The sequence below is a fragment of the Eurytemora carolleeae genome, unplaced genomic scaffold, assembly GCF_000591075.1.
Source record: "Eurytemora carolleeae unplaced genomic scaffold, Eaff_2.0 scaffold9, whole genome shotgun sequence".
NCBI classification, from domain to species: Eukaryota; Metazoa; Arthropoda; class Copepoda; order Calanoida; family Temoridae; genus Eurytemora; species Eurytemora carolleeae.
The window spans coordinates 718044-733482 of record NW_019396095.1 but is presented as its reverse complement, the minus strand read 5'-3'; the positions used below and the strand labels follow the sequence as shown (position 1 = coordinate 733482).

Here is a 15439-nt window from a genome sequence, read left to right as displayed (position 1 = left end):
ACAAACCTCTTTAGATCAAATAGTCTAAGTTTAAAATATCAAACCATCGGGGATTAACGAGATTACATCTGTTTCCGGAGCTAAAAAACTTAAGAATTGTGGATATCTAGATCAATACTTTTCTATTGTTAATCTCAAGATTAATAAAATCTTAAGTTTTTATCAACAAATTGTAACTAACTCAACCAATCGAGTGGCCTTTCGAGGATTCTGAAAAGCCAATCAGAGAAGCCGGGATATTTGAAATTTTGAGCGCCATTTAATGAATGGACTCGCATTTGTCAGACAAAGTACGGATATTCAAAATGTGAGAAAAAGAGTGGATGAAGACGGAAATTAAAAGTGTCCACATTGGATATTCAGATTAAGCAATCAAATTATTAAAGAATTAAATTAAAGGTATCCAATTCTAAATGTTCACCTCTGGTTGCACAGATATGGGGATTAAAAAAGTTGAATTTCTTTGCGCCAATGATTGGTAAAAAACCTGTGTTTACTGCAGAATCAGTTATGCTTGTGAACCTGGATACGAACTGCAAGGACGAACACACAGGTAAAAGGGACTGTTCCGATATTTAAAAGAAAATCTATTTAACAAAACAAGACATCCGTATATATATATATATATAAGAATTTGAGCCGCGGCTTTAATTTGAGATGCGGCTTAAATATGGAACTTTTAATGATTCTCCATGCTAAGATTCCAATATCCTACTTACAGCGGTACCCTCAAAACATTAATCTGAGAGCGAATTTAAAGAATTTGAGCCTTTGACGTTTGCCTTTAGATGGAACTAGAAAACTCAGCTGTTGCCTATTCAAAGAAAGCTTTGTGCTTAAACATACATTTAAATTAAAAATGTCTAGTTTTTTTACATTATTTTTACATATTACCACTAAATTAGTTCGTAGAACAGTATTTGCACTTAAAAAATGTTTTTTGTCAACAGTTTTATATCTACATATTTTGCATATTTTTCACGCAAACTTTTGAATAGAAAAATTATATTTGCCGCAAATTCTAACTTTCTTACTATCTTTGCAACCTGCTAGTTTACACTATAAGTTAGTCCTTTGAAATATAATACAAGCAGTGTCCGAATTTAATGAATTTGAGCCGCGTCTTAAATCCACCAAAATCGGTTTCCATTGAACACCGGCTTAAATCTTGAAACATTGAATACAATTTTAAGTGAAACCAACCATATTTGAGCCCCGGCTTGAATTTAAGCCGACGCTCAAATTCTTTAAATTCGGCCTCAGGTGTCAAAGCTTTTGAAATTAGACATTTGTGACAAATGTTCAGTTTCCTCAAAAAGTTTTCCATTTTGTATTTTGTTTTATTGGGTAATCAGTTTTATTGTAATCCTCCGATCAAGCTTTGTTTAAATATCTATCTAATTCGAATACTTGAGCAAAGATTGAAAAGAAGTTGGGTCTTTGCCACAATTTCAACTTTTCTAATCCCTATATATTTACAAACTTATGGCGTAAACCTTTGATATTTCAAACTTGATTCTTTGATCTAACAGTTTAAAAATTTACGGTGCAATGGGTTGCAGAGAATATATAGATATTGGATAATCAGAGTTTGTGGCAAAGGCTCATTTCCTTTGTCTTTCTCTGTATTTTCAGAGTACAAATTTTCAGTATGGATTCATTTTTAAACCATGTCAATGCCAATGCATTTTCAAGGATAGGGCCAAACATGTTAGAATTTATATTTCCAAATATGATTATTTTATTAAAGTTTTAGACTGGGATCTTTAATAAAGGATTGGGCCACACTGCTAGAAAACTAAAAATTCGAAAATGAATCTGAATATGATCTTTATTCTTTGCCCTGGATAGTCGGCATATTTTCTTGAATTGGTGGATTTATTCCCATCTTCAATTTTCTTGAATTGGTGGATTTATTCCCATCTTCAATGACATTTTGACTGACAGCTGATTGTTTTAACAATATTTTTGCTGATTTTTCAGGTTTTACAAAAACTGCTGATCTCCGGTAAAATTGAAAATTTAATTCTGACGAATTGTTAAAATTATAGATTAATAACAATACAGTTAGAACGCTAAATGTCGTCTTTTCAAGATTAAGGGGTTTTTCGTTCGCAATAACCCTGAGGCAGAAGCCCAATTAAGTTACGCGCAAGCTCTCTTTTTGTCTTTTAATGCGCGTAACTCCTTTTGATATTGTTGCCTCAGGATTGTTCTGACCGGAAGAAAACCTAAATCTTGAAAAGACAACATCTAGTGTTCTATCTGTTAATCTGTAGTTAAAATATTTAAGTGGAAGAATATAAAAATTATATTAAAAAACCCAAAATATAAAAGAGTGTTAATTAGGATTGGCGATAATCATGTTGGTTGAAACATGGAATTGGAATGAAAAGTGACATTCAAAAATTCCAGATAAGACGTGTTTAACTCCTACGTTAAAAAGAACTTTCATGAACGGAGAACAAAAAAGAGCTTTTTATGAGAAATTTTAAAATTCTAAATTAAAAAAATATTCCAAAAACGTCATAAAGTTCTTTTAGCTTTTTTTTTGCCAAAAAAGATTTTAGATGAAACTGAAGCATGATCATGAGTTCAACAAGATTTTAGATAAAACTGAAGCATGATCATGAGATAAATAAGATTTTAGATAAAACTGACATAATCATAAGATAAAGTCATGTAGAATAAATGATCTTATTTAATGGTTTCAAGAAGTTCCATTGATGTTATAGATTCTATAGATTATAGGTTTATCGACAGTATGATTGAGATTAGTTCATTTCAGTTTTATATCATCTTCTTCTCTATTATAAAACAAGACATTCGTATATCTCCTCCTAATAGCCGGCCAAACGGCTGGACCGAATGGGCTGAATTTTTTTGAGGGAACCCATGGATACCCTGGGGGTAACATAGGCTAAACAAATTTTAAAATTTAAATTTGTCAAAAATCATTTTTTTTTGTTAATTCCACGGGCAACGCCGGGCCCTTGATACGTTTGCATTTACCATACTTCTTGTGCGAAATTATCAAACTTTTGGTTTTTTTCTCGCGAAATATCGCATTTATCGGTTTCGCGAAAAATGCGAAAATTTCTTAAAACAAAGAATGCAAAATTTCCTCCAAAACAACTAAAAGTTTAGATTTTTTTTTGCGAAACAGATGAACATTTTTTTTCTACAAAAGGAATGCAAAAAAATGCGAAATTATCGCTAAAAGATTTTTCATTTCGCTAGAAACCCTTTATCAGACTGTTAGTATAACTAGACGTGTGCTTAAGAACTTTGATGTAATATTCTATTGTGTTTTTTAACCATTTGACTAAATCCAAACGTTGTTGAAAGTAGAAGTCTGCTTAAAGGGAATATAGAAAGTAGACGCACCCCGGACTAACAAGAGAAGCATTAGGTTTTTTTTATTTCAAATCAAACGTGGTTTGGTTTATATAATTCAACCATCTTTTAACTTACGGACTTGTTCATTTAATACTTTTTCTTTCAAAAGTCACAGCTTTCTGAAATATTGACAGAACCGTCAAATCCACGTGTAAGTCAAAACGGTACTCCTGTCTTATCGAGAGTATTATTGTTTCTTTACTGAAAATTAATAATTTTATTTTGTGGATTTTCGGTAAAAGTGACTTCGGAATTATTTATGCCAAGTTGTAAAGTTGTAAAGTGATGATATTTTCCTTAGATAAAGGTTTCAAGGGTATCGTTGTGAAATAAATAAATGGAGGTTCCCTTGAAATAAATAAATAAATGGAGGGTCCCTTGAAATAAATAAATAAATGGAGGGTCCCTTGAAATTGAGCCTACTGCCCCTTTGATTTGACCACACAGCAAACTAGATTTTATTGACATTGACAAAGTTTCGCCAATTTCTTTTTTACTCTACAATTTTCATACACTGAAAAATTACTTAAATTTTTCCATTTTTATTGTATTTGTTTGAATGAAAGGACAGTTTACAAAATCTTGACTTTTAAATTGTCATTAATTCTCATTAAAATAAACGTATTTTGGGACAACTTTTTTGTCGCTTTGACCGGCAAAAATTTAAAAAAGCTTCACCTTTAAATTTACCTCACATAATATCCTCTTCTTTTACAAAAACCCTTTCCATAACAATTTAGAACTATAAAGTAGTTGTTTTTGGCTTTTTTTTTATAAAGAAGTAATTGGCAAAATTCTCATCAATTTTTGTGTGAAAGCTTGCAAACATTTTATATCTGTGATGGAGGTCACCTGAAACTACGTCTTTAGTCACCAAAAGTGTAATGTCTTCAATCAGACCAAATAAAGAATTAAAATTATTATTTTTTTCAAAAAGATAATTAATACATTATTTAGATACTGTCAAGCAGATGGGTCGTGGAGTCCAAAATTCCTACCAGAGTGCAAACGTAAGTAAATGATGCTCTCTCCCCCTTTTCATACCCCCCCCCCTCCCCTCCACCTTTTAATACCCCCCCTTCCCTCTCCCATTTAGAGAATAGGTTCAAACATTCTCGGTCTCTATGAGGTGTTTTGAGGAAGATATTGATATAAATATGGTCATAAAACTAGAATATATTTTAGAAACAATATTTTGAAATAAGAAAACTGGTATTTTATTTTATACAAAACATTTTTTTGGACAATTTAGTAAGTAAGATCAACCTTGTTGCACCAGCTAGTCCTATTGAGTGTCTACTTTATTTACCCAATGTCCGGGCGATACAGTACAAACTGGGACCGGAAAGGTTGACCCGGCTCGGAAATTCAAATGTGCTACGGCTGCCCGTGATTTGTACGACTTAATCTCAAATTTTTCAATACTTTTAATTTTCTCTTAGATCAAATAATCTAATTTCAAAATATAAAAGGGTTACGCCATGAAACTACAAAGATATAGGGATTGAACAAATTGATTATGTGGAAAAGAATCAGTTCCTCGTTTCGAGAATGGATGTTAATATGAACTGATGTCCCACGCACCTCTGACCCCAGACCCTTTAGTAAAAGTAAATTCAACCTAAAGTCTGACCGCTTCATCCTTGTTGCACCAGCTAGTCCTATTGAGTGTCTGCTTTATTTATACAATGTCTGGGCGATACAGTACAAACTGGGACCGGAAAGGTCGACCCGGCTCGGAAATTCAAATGTACCACGGCTGCCCGTGGTCCGAGCCGAAAAGCAATTAAATCTAAATAGTGAATAATTAAATTTTTAAAATTTTAAAATTTTTTATTTTTAATTTTTAATTATTTTGTCGCATTCATATTCTCACAGAAAAATACTTATTTCTTAAGAATGAGAATTCAAAATAAAATCGAATCGAAATGTTACATTCTTAGTTCTTAGTTCTTATGTATACGTAAGAACATGTATAACGTAGTTTATTCAAAGTGAAAAATTGTCGAATATTAAATAAGCTAAGTTTTTTTATAAATATTGTGCATTGATTTTTTCATGCGACATTTTTTAATAATATTTAATGCTTAAATTTCAGTCTTTTTGATGCATTGAAAAAATAACGATTGTTTTGCTTTTTTCACAAGGAAATATGTTTTAATCCCAATATTTTTGCAACCAAATGACTTAGGCCTTTGATATTTCAAACTATGAAATTTTTAAATATCAAAGGTTTTGCACCATCAGGTTTCTCAGATATAGAAGGTTAGAAAATTTGAAAATTTGTGGGAAAAACTCAGTTCCTCTTTGGTTACACTGTTTTTATTTAAGTTTCTTATTCTAATATCATCAATCTATAATATTTTGTTTCAGCTGTTGAATGTGCAGTTCCCCTGAACCCAACCCATGGACGAGTTATGTACAATTCAATATCCTATAATTCTCTGATATCCTATGAATGCAATTATGGATATATGATCATAGGTAAGTTAGTAGAATTCACTATCCTATAATTCTCTGATATCCTATGAATGCAATTATGGATATATGATCATAGGTAAGTTAGTAGAATTCACTATCCTATAATTCTCTGATATCCTATGAATGCAATTATGGATATATGATCATAGTAAGTTAGTACAATTAAATATATTCAAGTAATATTCTAAAAAAAACGTCCATTAAAAAGTAAGACAAAAACGTTTTAAGATGGCTTACATGGTGCCGTTATGAATCGTGTATAAAACTCTTATAATGAAGGGTTACTTAGAAATGCTAAAGATCTCTCTATTCTACAATTAGTCTGGTGAACAAAGTTGAGCTTACTTGAGGTTTCAAGATCAGATTAAACTTTAAACTTGAGAAAAATCTGCAATTTAATTCTCCAGAGGGGGCCGCCAGAGAAGTTACAACACAATGTTTAAATAGAAAATACAGAAAAATCACAATCAGAGCTAACAAGTCATTAATATTATGACCTAAAAGTTGTAATCTCTGTTTGTCTGTTTGTATGTCCGATCATAACTCATGAACCCCTTGACCGATTTATTCTAATCCCTATATCTTTGCGAACTGAAGATGTAAACTTTTGATTTTTTAAACTTAGATTATTTGATCTAACAGAATTAAAAGTTTGAATTATGAAAGGTCAAATTGTTGCAAATATATTGGGATTAGACAATCAGAGTTTGTGGCAAGGACTTAATTCCTTTTGGAACTCGGTAGAACCACGGGAATGTTCTTAGCTTGGTTTAGAGATTCTAAGTTGGGTGGGTCCGCTTTAATTGGGAAAAATAGCTTTAATCGTAATTTACGACCAAGCGCGTGTAAACGACGGGAGTTAACTATGAATACCCTGGGCAACGCTGGGTTCTCAAACTGACTAGTTTCTAATCCCTGGATTTGTGAAACCTAATGGTGTAAACCTTTGATGTTCCAAACAGAATTTATAGCTTGAAATATCAATGGTTTGCACAGTTTTGATCAAGGTTATAATGCAAGGAAAGTTAATTGCAGTTGCGTATACTCTGCGTACATATTGAAATCAGATCTCTTTGGGCGGAATTTGTAAACAAGAATAGATGCAGTATCCGTGGAGGATAAAAGCATTTAAATTTGATAATTTTGATAATTCACATAATAGTTTTCTATGTTCAGAATATGTCATTGAATTTTTTATGTGAAAGATGGATCCCATTACCGCCCAGTGACAGTACACTGCAGTACAAAGATGCGTACACTTCTAAAATAACTTTCCTTGCATTAGTACCTTGGTGTTTTGATAAACTTGATTTTTAACGATTCTACTATTCTGAAAGAAAGTTTTTTAACCAAGAAACTTTTCAAAATAGTAAAAAAAACATGGTTTCTGTTTTTGTCAATTATTGAAGTTTATATTTTTATTTATTCTAGATTTTCTGAACTTTGATCCCACATAATATATATATATATATTTCAACTGAAATATATATATATATATATCTTTATTTCCTTATGATTTATAAATATTAGAAAGTCTGTTTTATTTATCCTAATATAGTGAGAACCGTAAAAGTTCTGGAATGAATGTTGTCTTTGTTCTTTCTTTTACTTTTAATTTTAAAATTCGGTGATGGTGATGGACCAAACCTCTGTAGAGTAAAAAAGTAGATGTTAGTTCCACATTTATTGACCAGCGCCATTTCCTTTTCCTTTATTCTTATTCCCTATTTTACGCCCATCTAACACAAGAAAATTTATTTAGTTATATTATTAGAAATTCAAAACATATTTGTTCTTAAAAACTTTAAGATTTCAACCTTATTTTAACGTGATACTGATGAAAATTGATTTAATATTAATTTGACAGGTGAGACAGTTCGGAGATGCGAGAGAAATAGGAACTGGACAGGATTAGAGCCTATATGCAGAGGTATATATATATATATATATTAAGGGACTGTAAGCGTAATTACACGTGACCCTCCATGCAAAGATGGCTCTATGCCTGATTTAAAACGGTATCACTGAAACCTTAATCTTATAAAAAAATGTGGAAGATAACGCGGTTTTTCTAACTCTAAGTGTTTTTTTTTCTGTGAGTTTTCCCATTGTTTCTTACAAGCAAGAAATGCGCAAGTCACATCGCAAATGAAAATTAACAGTTTAAATAAAGAAAACTATCAATATATAATTTAAACTAATTTAAACTTGATCAGACAAAGATTTTCAGGTTACCGTTGTAATTCGAGCATTGTCATCTTGTATCTTGAAATTACGCTTACAGTCCCTTTAAGTATGCTTCTTGAGACAACCCTAATATTTATCTTTTAACGTAAATTTTGTTTGAAATTACTAAAGAATATATTATGGATTTTAAAAGCGTGTGCATGATGTGGAAAACAAATGTTGTTTAGAGATAAACTGCGGATCTCCTGGTATTCTACCCAATGGTTGGTTAGAAGGAACTAGAACCACCCTCCATGCTGTTGTTACTTTTAGGTAAAAATTTTATCTAAAATCGAAACAAAAATGATGAAAGCTGGGGACGGTTTTTTTTTAACAAATTGATCGTTGTAGAAAAACTGAAGGAGTATAGTTTTTTTAATTCCTCGTTTCGTTAACGAAGGTTGGTCGTTTTTAATTTGACGATTGTTAACGACCGCAGTACCTTCGTTAACTACTCTACCCATAATACTATGAAATAGTAAGACAATAATTTGGCAATCTTTTTTGGTGCTGTTAATAAAACCCAAAGTGTTCCCAGTTGCAGAACAGATCAGAGATAAGAGAGTTAAAGAGATCGATTGAAACCTATGATATGCAAAATTTTCCACAGCATGTTTTATTGTGTACAAGTACTGTACACGACCAATCAGCAAACATCTGTATTCTGGGATATTTAAGGATCCTTTGGATATGAAACACAAAATCTTCTAAAATAGATTGAATTCAGAAATTTTATGTTTCATGTTTAAAATTGGAGTTTTTCTTTAAAAGTTGTAAAATGAGTATTATGCTCAACAAGTGGCCGTGAGATGGCACTCTAAAAACCTATTGTAAAAACGTAGCATATGTCTTGCCGGGTCAACTTAGGCCTACGTAGCCCACCCTGTGAAAGAAGATAAGCAGTCTGTGTAGCCTGTATAAAAAATCCACTTATCATGTGAAATGAGCTGTCTTCTATATGCTGTGGATTATTAAAAATCTGAACTTGAGTCGAACAATTGATTTTTCTAGATTCAACGCTTGCATGGGTCTCACTGTATTACGTCGTGAGTCCCTTTAAGACACAAGAATAAGGCTTAGATAACATAAATAACACATTCTTCTGCTACTTAGAAAGCTAAAATTAAACTGTTTGCTAAACTTGATAATATCCACTGACAGTTTAAAAAATTCTGATTAAAAGATGAATGTTAAAAAAGTTTTTCTTTTCTAAAGAGACTGTTATTTAGTATCAAATGACCCTCCACTTGAAGAATGGCATGTCAAAATTATAACGGTACCCTTACAGGCCATATCTCTTAACCCTTTTTTTGCTTATTCTCAATTGTTGTTTCAATTTCTTGAGTGTTCTTTTTTATACCTTTTTAATGTAAAGGGACTGTACACCGTTAGCGTAGTTCAAAATGATTCTCCATGCAAAGATGGCAATGCCCAATTAACAACGGTACCCTGAACAAATTTATCTGAACAATAATATGGAAGATATTGTTGTTGTTCTAGGTTTAAAAGTGTTTGATTCTAACAAGTCACATCGGATTTCCAGTAGTAGAAATGCGCAAGTCACTTTTGTAGAGAAACCACACTTGAAAATAATCAGTTTTTTAATATAAGCATTATAATTTTTAATCCATACTTAATCAGACAAAGCTTTTAAGGGTACCGTTGTGAATCGGACATTGCCATCTTTGCATGTAGGGTCACTTTAAATTAGGCTTACAGTCCCTTTAAGCTACGTGTTATAATTTAAAAAAAAACTTCGTAATCTTAATTCTTAATTTTACTTTCCAACTCCCTATAAACAGATCTAGATTCATAATTTAGATTTACCACAAACTTAGAAATAATATGGATTTACCCCTTCAAACCTCTGAAAACGTAACTGAACTTTTTTCAAGGAAAAAAATTTACCCAGTTTTTTAATGTTATTAAATCAAATTCTTGAGAGCAGAGAGAAAGTAAGCATCAATATGTAACTCTGTTGTACGTTTCTTACGTTTCCTGCTTCACACTTAACTAAGCTTAACTCTAGTATTCCGGTCCATTAGCGCCTGATCCAATCATGGTTCAGCCATGTGTTTGGTGTCTATTCTGAACCAATAGAAATAGTATGGCAGTAACATATATCTATCTATCTAGCTTATTATCCAATGAGAGATATCGGCGCTATAACGGTATAATAGAAATATTTACTTCTACTGAAACTAGTGTAGCATTGGGTAGTTTGTAAAATAGGCATATGATATGCCGTGTACTGTAAAAAGTACGGCAAATCATCAAACTGGTACTTTCTGCTCGTCACGGCCGGTACAAGGAGTCGATCAGTCCGGTTCGAATTCCAACTGACCTTAGTCCACTGCTTCTTCCCATGTATCTTGAATTAAAGATATTTCTAAACATTTTATTGCCTCCTGTGCCGTTCCTGGGTTTCCCTGCTCCTTGTGTTGGACAAAGTTCATTCTGGTCCCAGAGGACCTATTTCTACAATAGGATATTTGGTGCCCTCTAGACCTATTTTCTGGACCCTGCGGGGCCTATTCCAACAATCGTTCTACCACTCTATAGTCCTACACTCTTAAAGGACAAGGCAATTTATTCATTTACTATATTCATTCACTCATTTATTTGCGCATTTTTAAAGAGAAATTTGTGACTTTACTGCGACGTTTTTTCTACTTAATTCACCCATTAATTCAATTATTTGTTTACATATTCATTAGTTTTTTGATTTACTCAACTATTTATTCATTTGGTCAGTTGTTCAATTATTTAACAATTCATTCCAATGCTTTTTTTTAATCCAAGATTGAATTAAAATTTCTCTGAACAAATGTAGTCAAATCCGGAAAAAATGTGAAAAAAAATATATAAATGAATTGATGAATGTGTAGGTTAGAAAAGTATGGATCATTGTAGCAATCGGAGTTTTGGGACTTATTTTAGGGGTTTCTAACTCTACATTTGGGACATGCTCACCAGTGGGACTTGTAAGAGTTAGGGGTTGTCGGTCTCACTGATACAGATGTATTTAGAATATATAGATGAATGAATTGATGAATATAAAGGTTAGAAAGGAAGCTGAAACTAAACCTAAGAATAAATTGTTGGCTGTCAGATCTAACTTTACTTTTATACAGATATATTGTTCTTCAGGGGATATATCTACCTATCTATCTATCCATATATATCCATTTATCTATCTATCTAACCATCTATTTATCTATCCTTGCTTTTCATGAGTCTTGAAGCTTAAAGAAAACAACATTTCCAGGGCAAGGTAAAGTTCCGTTAACGAAACAGAGGTTTTCGAAAATTAACGGTAGAGTCCGATAATGAACAGAAAAAATGAAAATGGATTTGCCGTTTTGAAAAAAATTAAACGGTTGAAAACAAAAAAATTGCCTTAAATCCAGTTTGATAAACTTTTAACAATTTTTTATGGAAGTTTTCTTTTTTAACGCTTGTAACTAGTCGTTAATGACAAGCCTAGAAAAAGTTGGAACATGCCCAGCTCTGGATTTTACCACCAAAAATTTACCCTTTTCTCTATGTCCTTTCAAAGATTGACATGCATTCTTTAGTTGAATGATACTGGTACAAAGCACATGCAGTAAAAATGTATAATTTCAACACATCTGGCATTGTCCATGCTGTCCTTCTCTTTTGATGGCTCACTCTCTGCCCCACCAGAGAAGTAGTTCAACAAGCCCTACCTAGTTCAACTAATCACTTTTTATCTCTGTTAATCCACAGTTTAACCAAGAACTGCGGAGACATCGAAAGAATTTATAAAATGCCGTCTTCTAAACCTACTGATAATGGAAAGCTGCAGATATTTATTTTTTCAATTGAATAATTATTTGGCGCTATTTCCGCATATTTCATAGCTATTCATCTATTTTACAATTACTAAGATTTCGGTATAATAGTATAAAATCCATTTTAAAAAAGTCAAGACGACATTTTATAAATTTTTTCGTTGTCTTCGAAGCTCTGAGTTAAACTGTAATTAAACCTTTGTTAAGATGTCAGGAAGGAATGACGTTCTCCGGACCCTCCTACAGAACTATCTGCCAAGCAGACGGCAGATGGAGTCATCCGGTTCCAAGATGCTATGGTAAGATATTTTAAAGACACTGTAAGCGTACTTTTAGGGACTTTTAAAGGGACTCTGTAGATGACCCTGTGTTTTCAGAGAGATTTATAACAGTACCTTTAAACCCTTTGATTCAAGCCTTACTTTGACTTAGAGTTGATTTAAAAGCCAGCAAACCAGTAAAATCGTTCGGTAAGTAAAAAACAATCGTTATTTTTTCAAAAAAAATTTCGTGAAAATTGTCCATAAAGTCAAAAACAATCGTTTTTTAAAAAGTTTGTTCAAAAAACTCGTTCTTTTAGTAAAAAAAACAATCATTTTTTCCAAATCTTTTGAAAAATTCGTTCGCTAACATTTTATTTCTTTGAATAATCCATTTCGTTCGTCCATCTTTCGTTTTTTTCTTGACAAATTTCGTTCAATGTTAAAGAATAATCAAATAAAGCTCAACTGTGTTAAGAGTTGAGATTGTAGAATGAGTGTCTCTCAGGAGTCAAGACAGGGGTAAAAAGTTAAAAGGTTCTTTCATCATGAGATAGATAGATAAATAGATAGATAGATAGATAGATAAATAGATAGATAGATAGATAGATCAATAGATAGATAGATAGATAAAAAAATATATATTTAAGCATCTAATATGTATATTTAAACACTACTGAAATAGTAGGTCTTTTAGATTTATCTAATTGTACGAAAAAATTGACTTGGTTTGTAGGTTATTTAGCTCTATGCTTAGATAGAAATATCTTTAAAAAGCACATTTCAGCTTCTCCCACGTTCAGCTTTAGTGCTAGAACTTTAAAACGTTTGTAAATTATCTTAAAGCCATGATAAACAAATTCACCATTTTGATCAGCATATATCTTTGTGGGTTTTTGAATGAGAGGCAAACATAAAAATTAATTTTCCTATTTTTAGCCTGAAAAGGCCATGATCTTAACAATTATGGGTCGATTTTGTAGAAAATAGTGAAACCCAGCAGGAGCATATAATAAACGAATTACCAAATCTGTTTATCATGATTGTAAAATAATTTATAGATGTTTTGAAAACTGTATCTCTAAATCCTGGCGTTTATTTTTCTTGGATGTAAGATTGATAGATAGATAAGTTCCTAGATTGAATGTTTTGTAAACTAATTCAACTTCTTTTACTTTATAGATGATTCTATTCATAGGGATGGATAGAGTAGATACTAAACCATAGAGGACGATAGAGAAGATACTAAACCATAGAGATGGATAGAGTAGATACTAAACCATAGAGGAGGATAGAGAAGATACTAAACCATAGAGATGGATAGAGTAGATACTAAACCATAGAGGAGGATAGAGAAGATACTAAACCATATGAGATGGATAGAGTAGATACTAAACCATTGAGGAGGATAGAGTAGATACTAAACTATAGAGAAGGATAGTAAGATACTAAACCATAGAGGAGGATAGAGAAGATACTAAACCATAGAGATGGATAGAGTAGATACTAAACCATAGAGGACGATAGAGTAGATACTAAACTATAGAGGAGGATAGAGTAGATACTAAACCATAGAGATGGATAGATATATAGAATAGATACTAAACCATAGAGATGGATAGAGTAGATACTAAACCATATAGGAGGATAGAGAAAATACTAAACTATAGAGAAGGATAGGTAGATACTAAACCATAGAGGGGGATAGAGTAAATACTAAACCATAGAGATGGATAGATAGATAAAGTATATACTAAACCATAGAGATGGATAGGTAGATACAGTAGATACTAAAACATAGAGGAGAATAGTTAGATACAGTTTACACTAAACCATAGAGATGGATAGGTAGATACAGTAGATACTAAAACGATGAGGAGAATAGTTAGATAGAGTTTACACTAAACCATAGGGATGGAAAGGTGGATACAGTAGATACTAAAATATAGAGGAGAATAGTTAGATAGAGTAGACAGTAAACCATAGAGATGGATAGGTAGATACAGTAGATACTAAAACATAGAGGAGAATAGTTAGTCAGAGTATACCCTAAACCATAGAGATGGATAGGTAGATACAGTAGATACTAAAACATAGAGGAGAATAGTTAGTCAGAGTAGACACTAAACCATAGAGATGGATAGGTAGATAGACTAATCCTAAATCAAATAGAATGCCAAAAACGACTACTAATATTACTAATATTACAATTGAAATGGTAATCATTAGTCCCTAAACTAAGCTTTCGGTGCGTTTTGTAGTAATCTGCGTTACATTGAACGAAGGAAATTGAGGTATTGGTGGAGAGTGGCTTAGTTAGCTTGGGGCCGGGAAGGGTTTAAAAATGCCTGAATGGTAAATTTTCCAACTGCAAGGTAGAAATATGTTCATTTCTTGGAATCAAAACGGAAACTTTGTTTCTCCGACGAAAAGTTTTAATCATAAATTATTTAAACCCCTCTCTCCTGCAAACATTGGGCTTAGAACGGCTTAGCAAAGAATTCATATTTAATGTAAATAGTATAATATTACAGAATTACAATTACAGAGTCTAAAACTAAAGAATGCGCGAATTTTAATTTCGAGGTTAAAAGTTCTGTAAAATAATGAATAGCTACTTAAATATTAAACTTTCTCAATTTTAAATTTGAATATCCCGGGAAAAATCTGAACCAATCAGAGAAAAGGATTTACGGAGAATTATTACGTAACTATCGGTAAGCTTACTCAACTAATCAGAGTCGCGTATATGAAGCCGATAAATTTGAAATTTTGCGCGCGCCATTTAAGATTGATATACATAAACAGAAACAGAAACAGATTTTTCTCTACTTTATCCAAGAAAGAACGCAGAGGCGCAACTATAGGACTTTTGCTAGGGTGGGGCAATATATTATTTTGCATGGGTCTGGGGGTGGGGATTATAGGGGGGTTCCCCCCCCCTTTTTCGAAAATTTTTCAAAAACAAAAGTGCTTTTTTAAGGGTTTGAAGTCGAAAAAAAGGAAATTTTAAGTTGTCGCATGTAGATTTGGCTGTGTTCAATTCAAATCAATTTTTGTTTTTTGTGTTTTTACAAAATTCATACTTCATTCATACTTCCAACAGCTGTAAAATGAATGATATGAGTCAATTCATAATCATTGAATATGTGTGCGAATCGCAAAAGAGTATTTTTTAAGTACCTGGTTTAATTACAGATTAAATTGCAAGAAATAATCATAAAAATACATATAGGTAGGACCTTCAGAAAGGATACT

General features: G+C 32.2%; 1 protein-coding gene across 1 annotated transcript in view; it reads left to right on the top strand.

The window, feature by feature from the left end:
• The window catches only part of LOC111694794 (protein lev-9), a gene marked incomplete in the record, with an annotated part of 65945 nt that overhangs the window by 27097 nt on the left and 23409 nt on the right, over positions 1–15439 (top strand). The window contains 6 exon segments of the mRNA XM_023463820.1: positions 503–553; positions 4357–4409; positions 5773–5883; positions 7748–7810; positions 8295–8379; positions 12129–12220. Coding sequence (XP_023319588.1) covers positions 503–553; positions 4357–4409; positions 5773–5883; positions 7748–7810; positions 8295–8379; positions 12129–12220 — 455 coding nt within the window.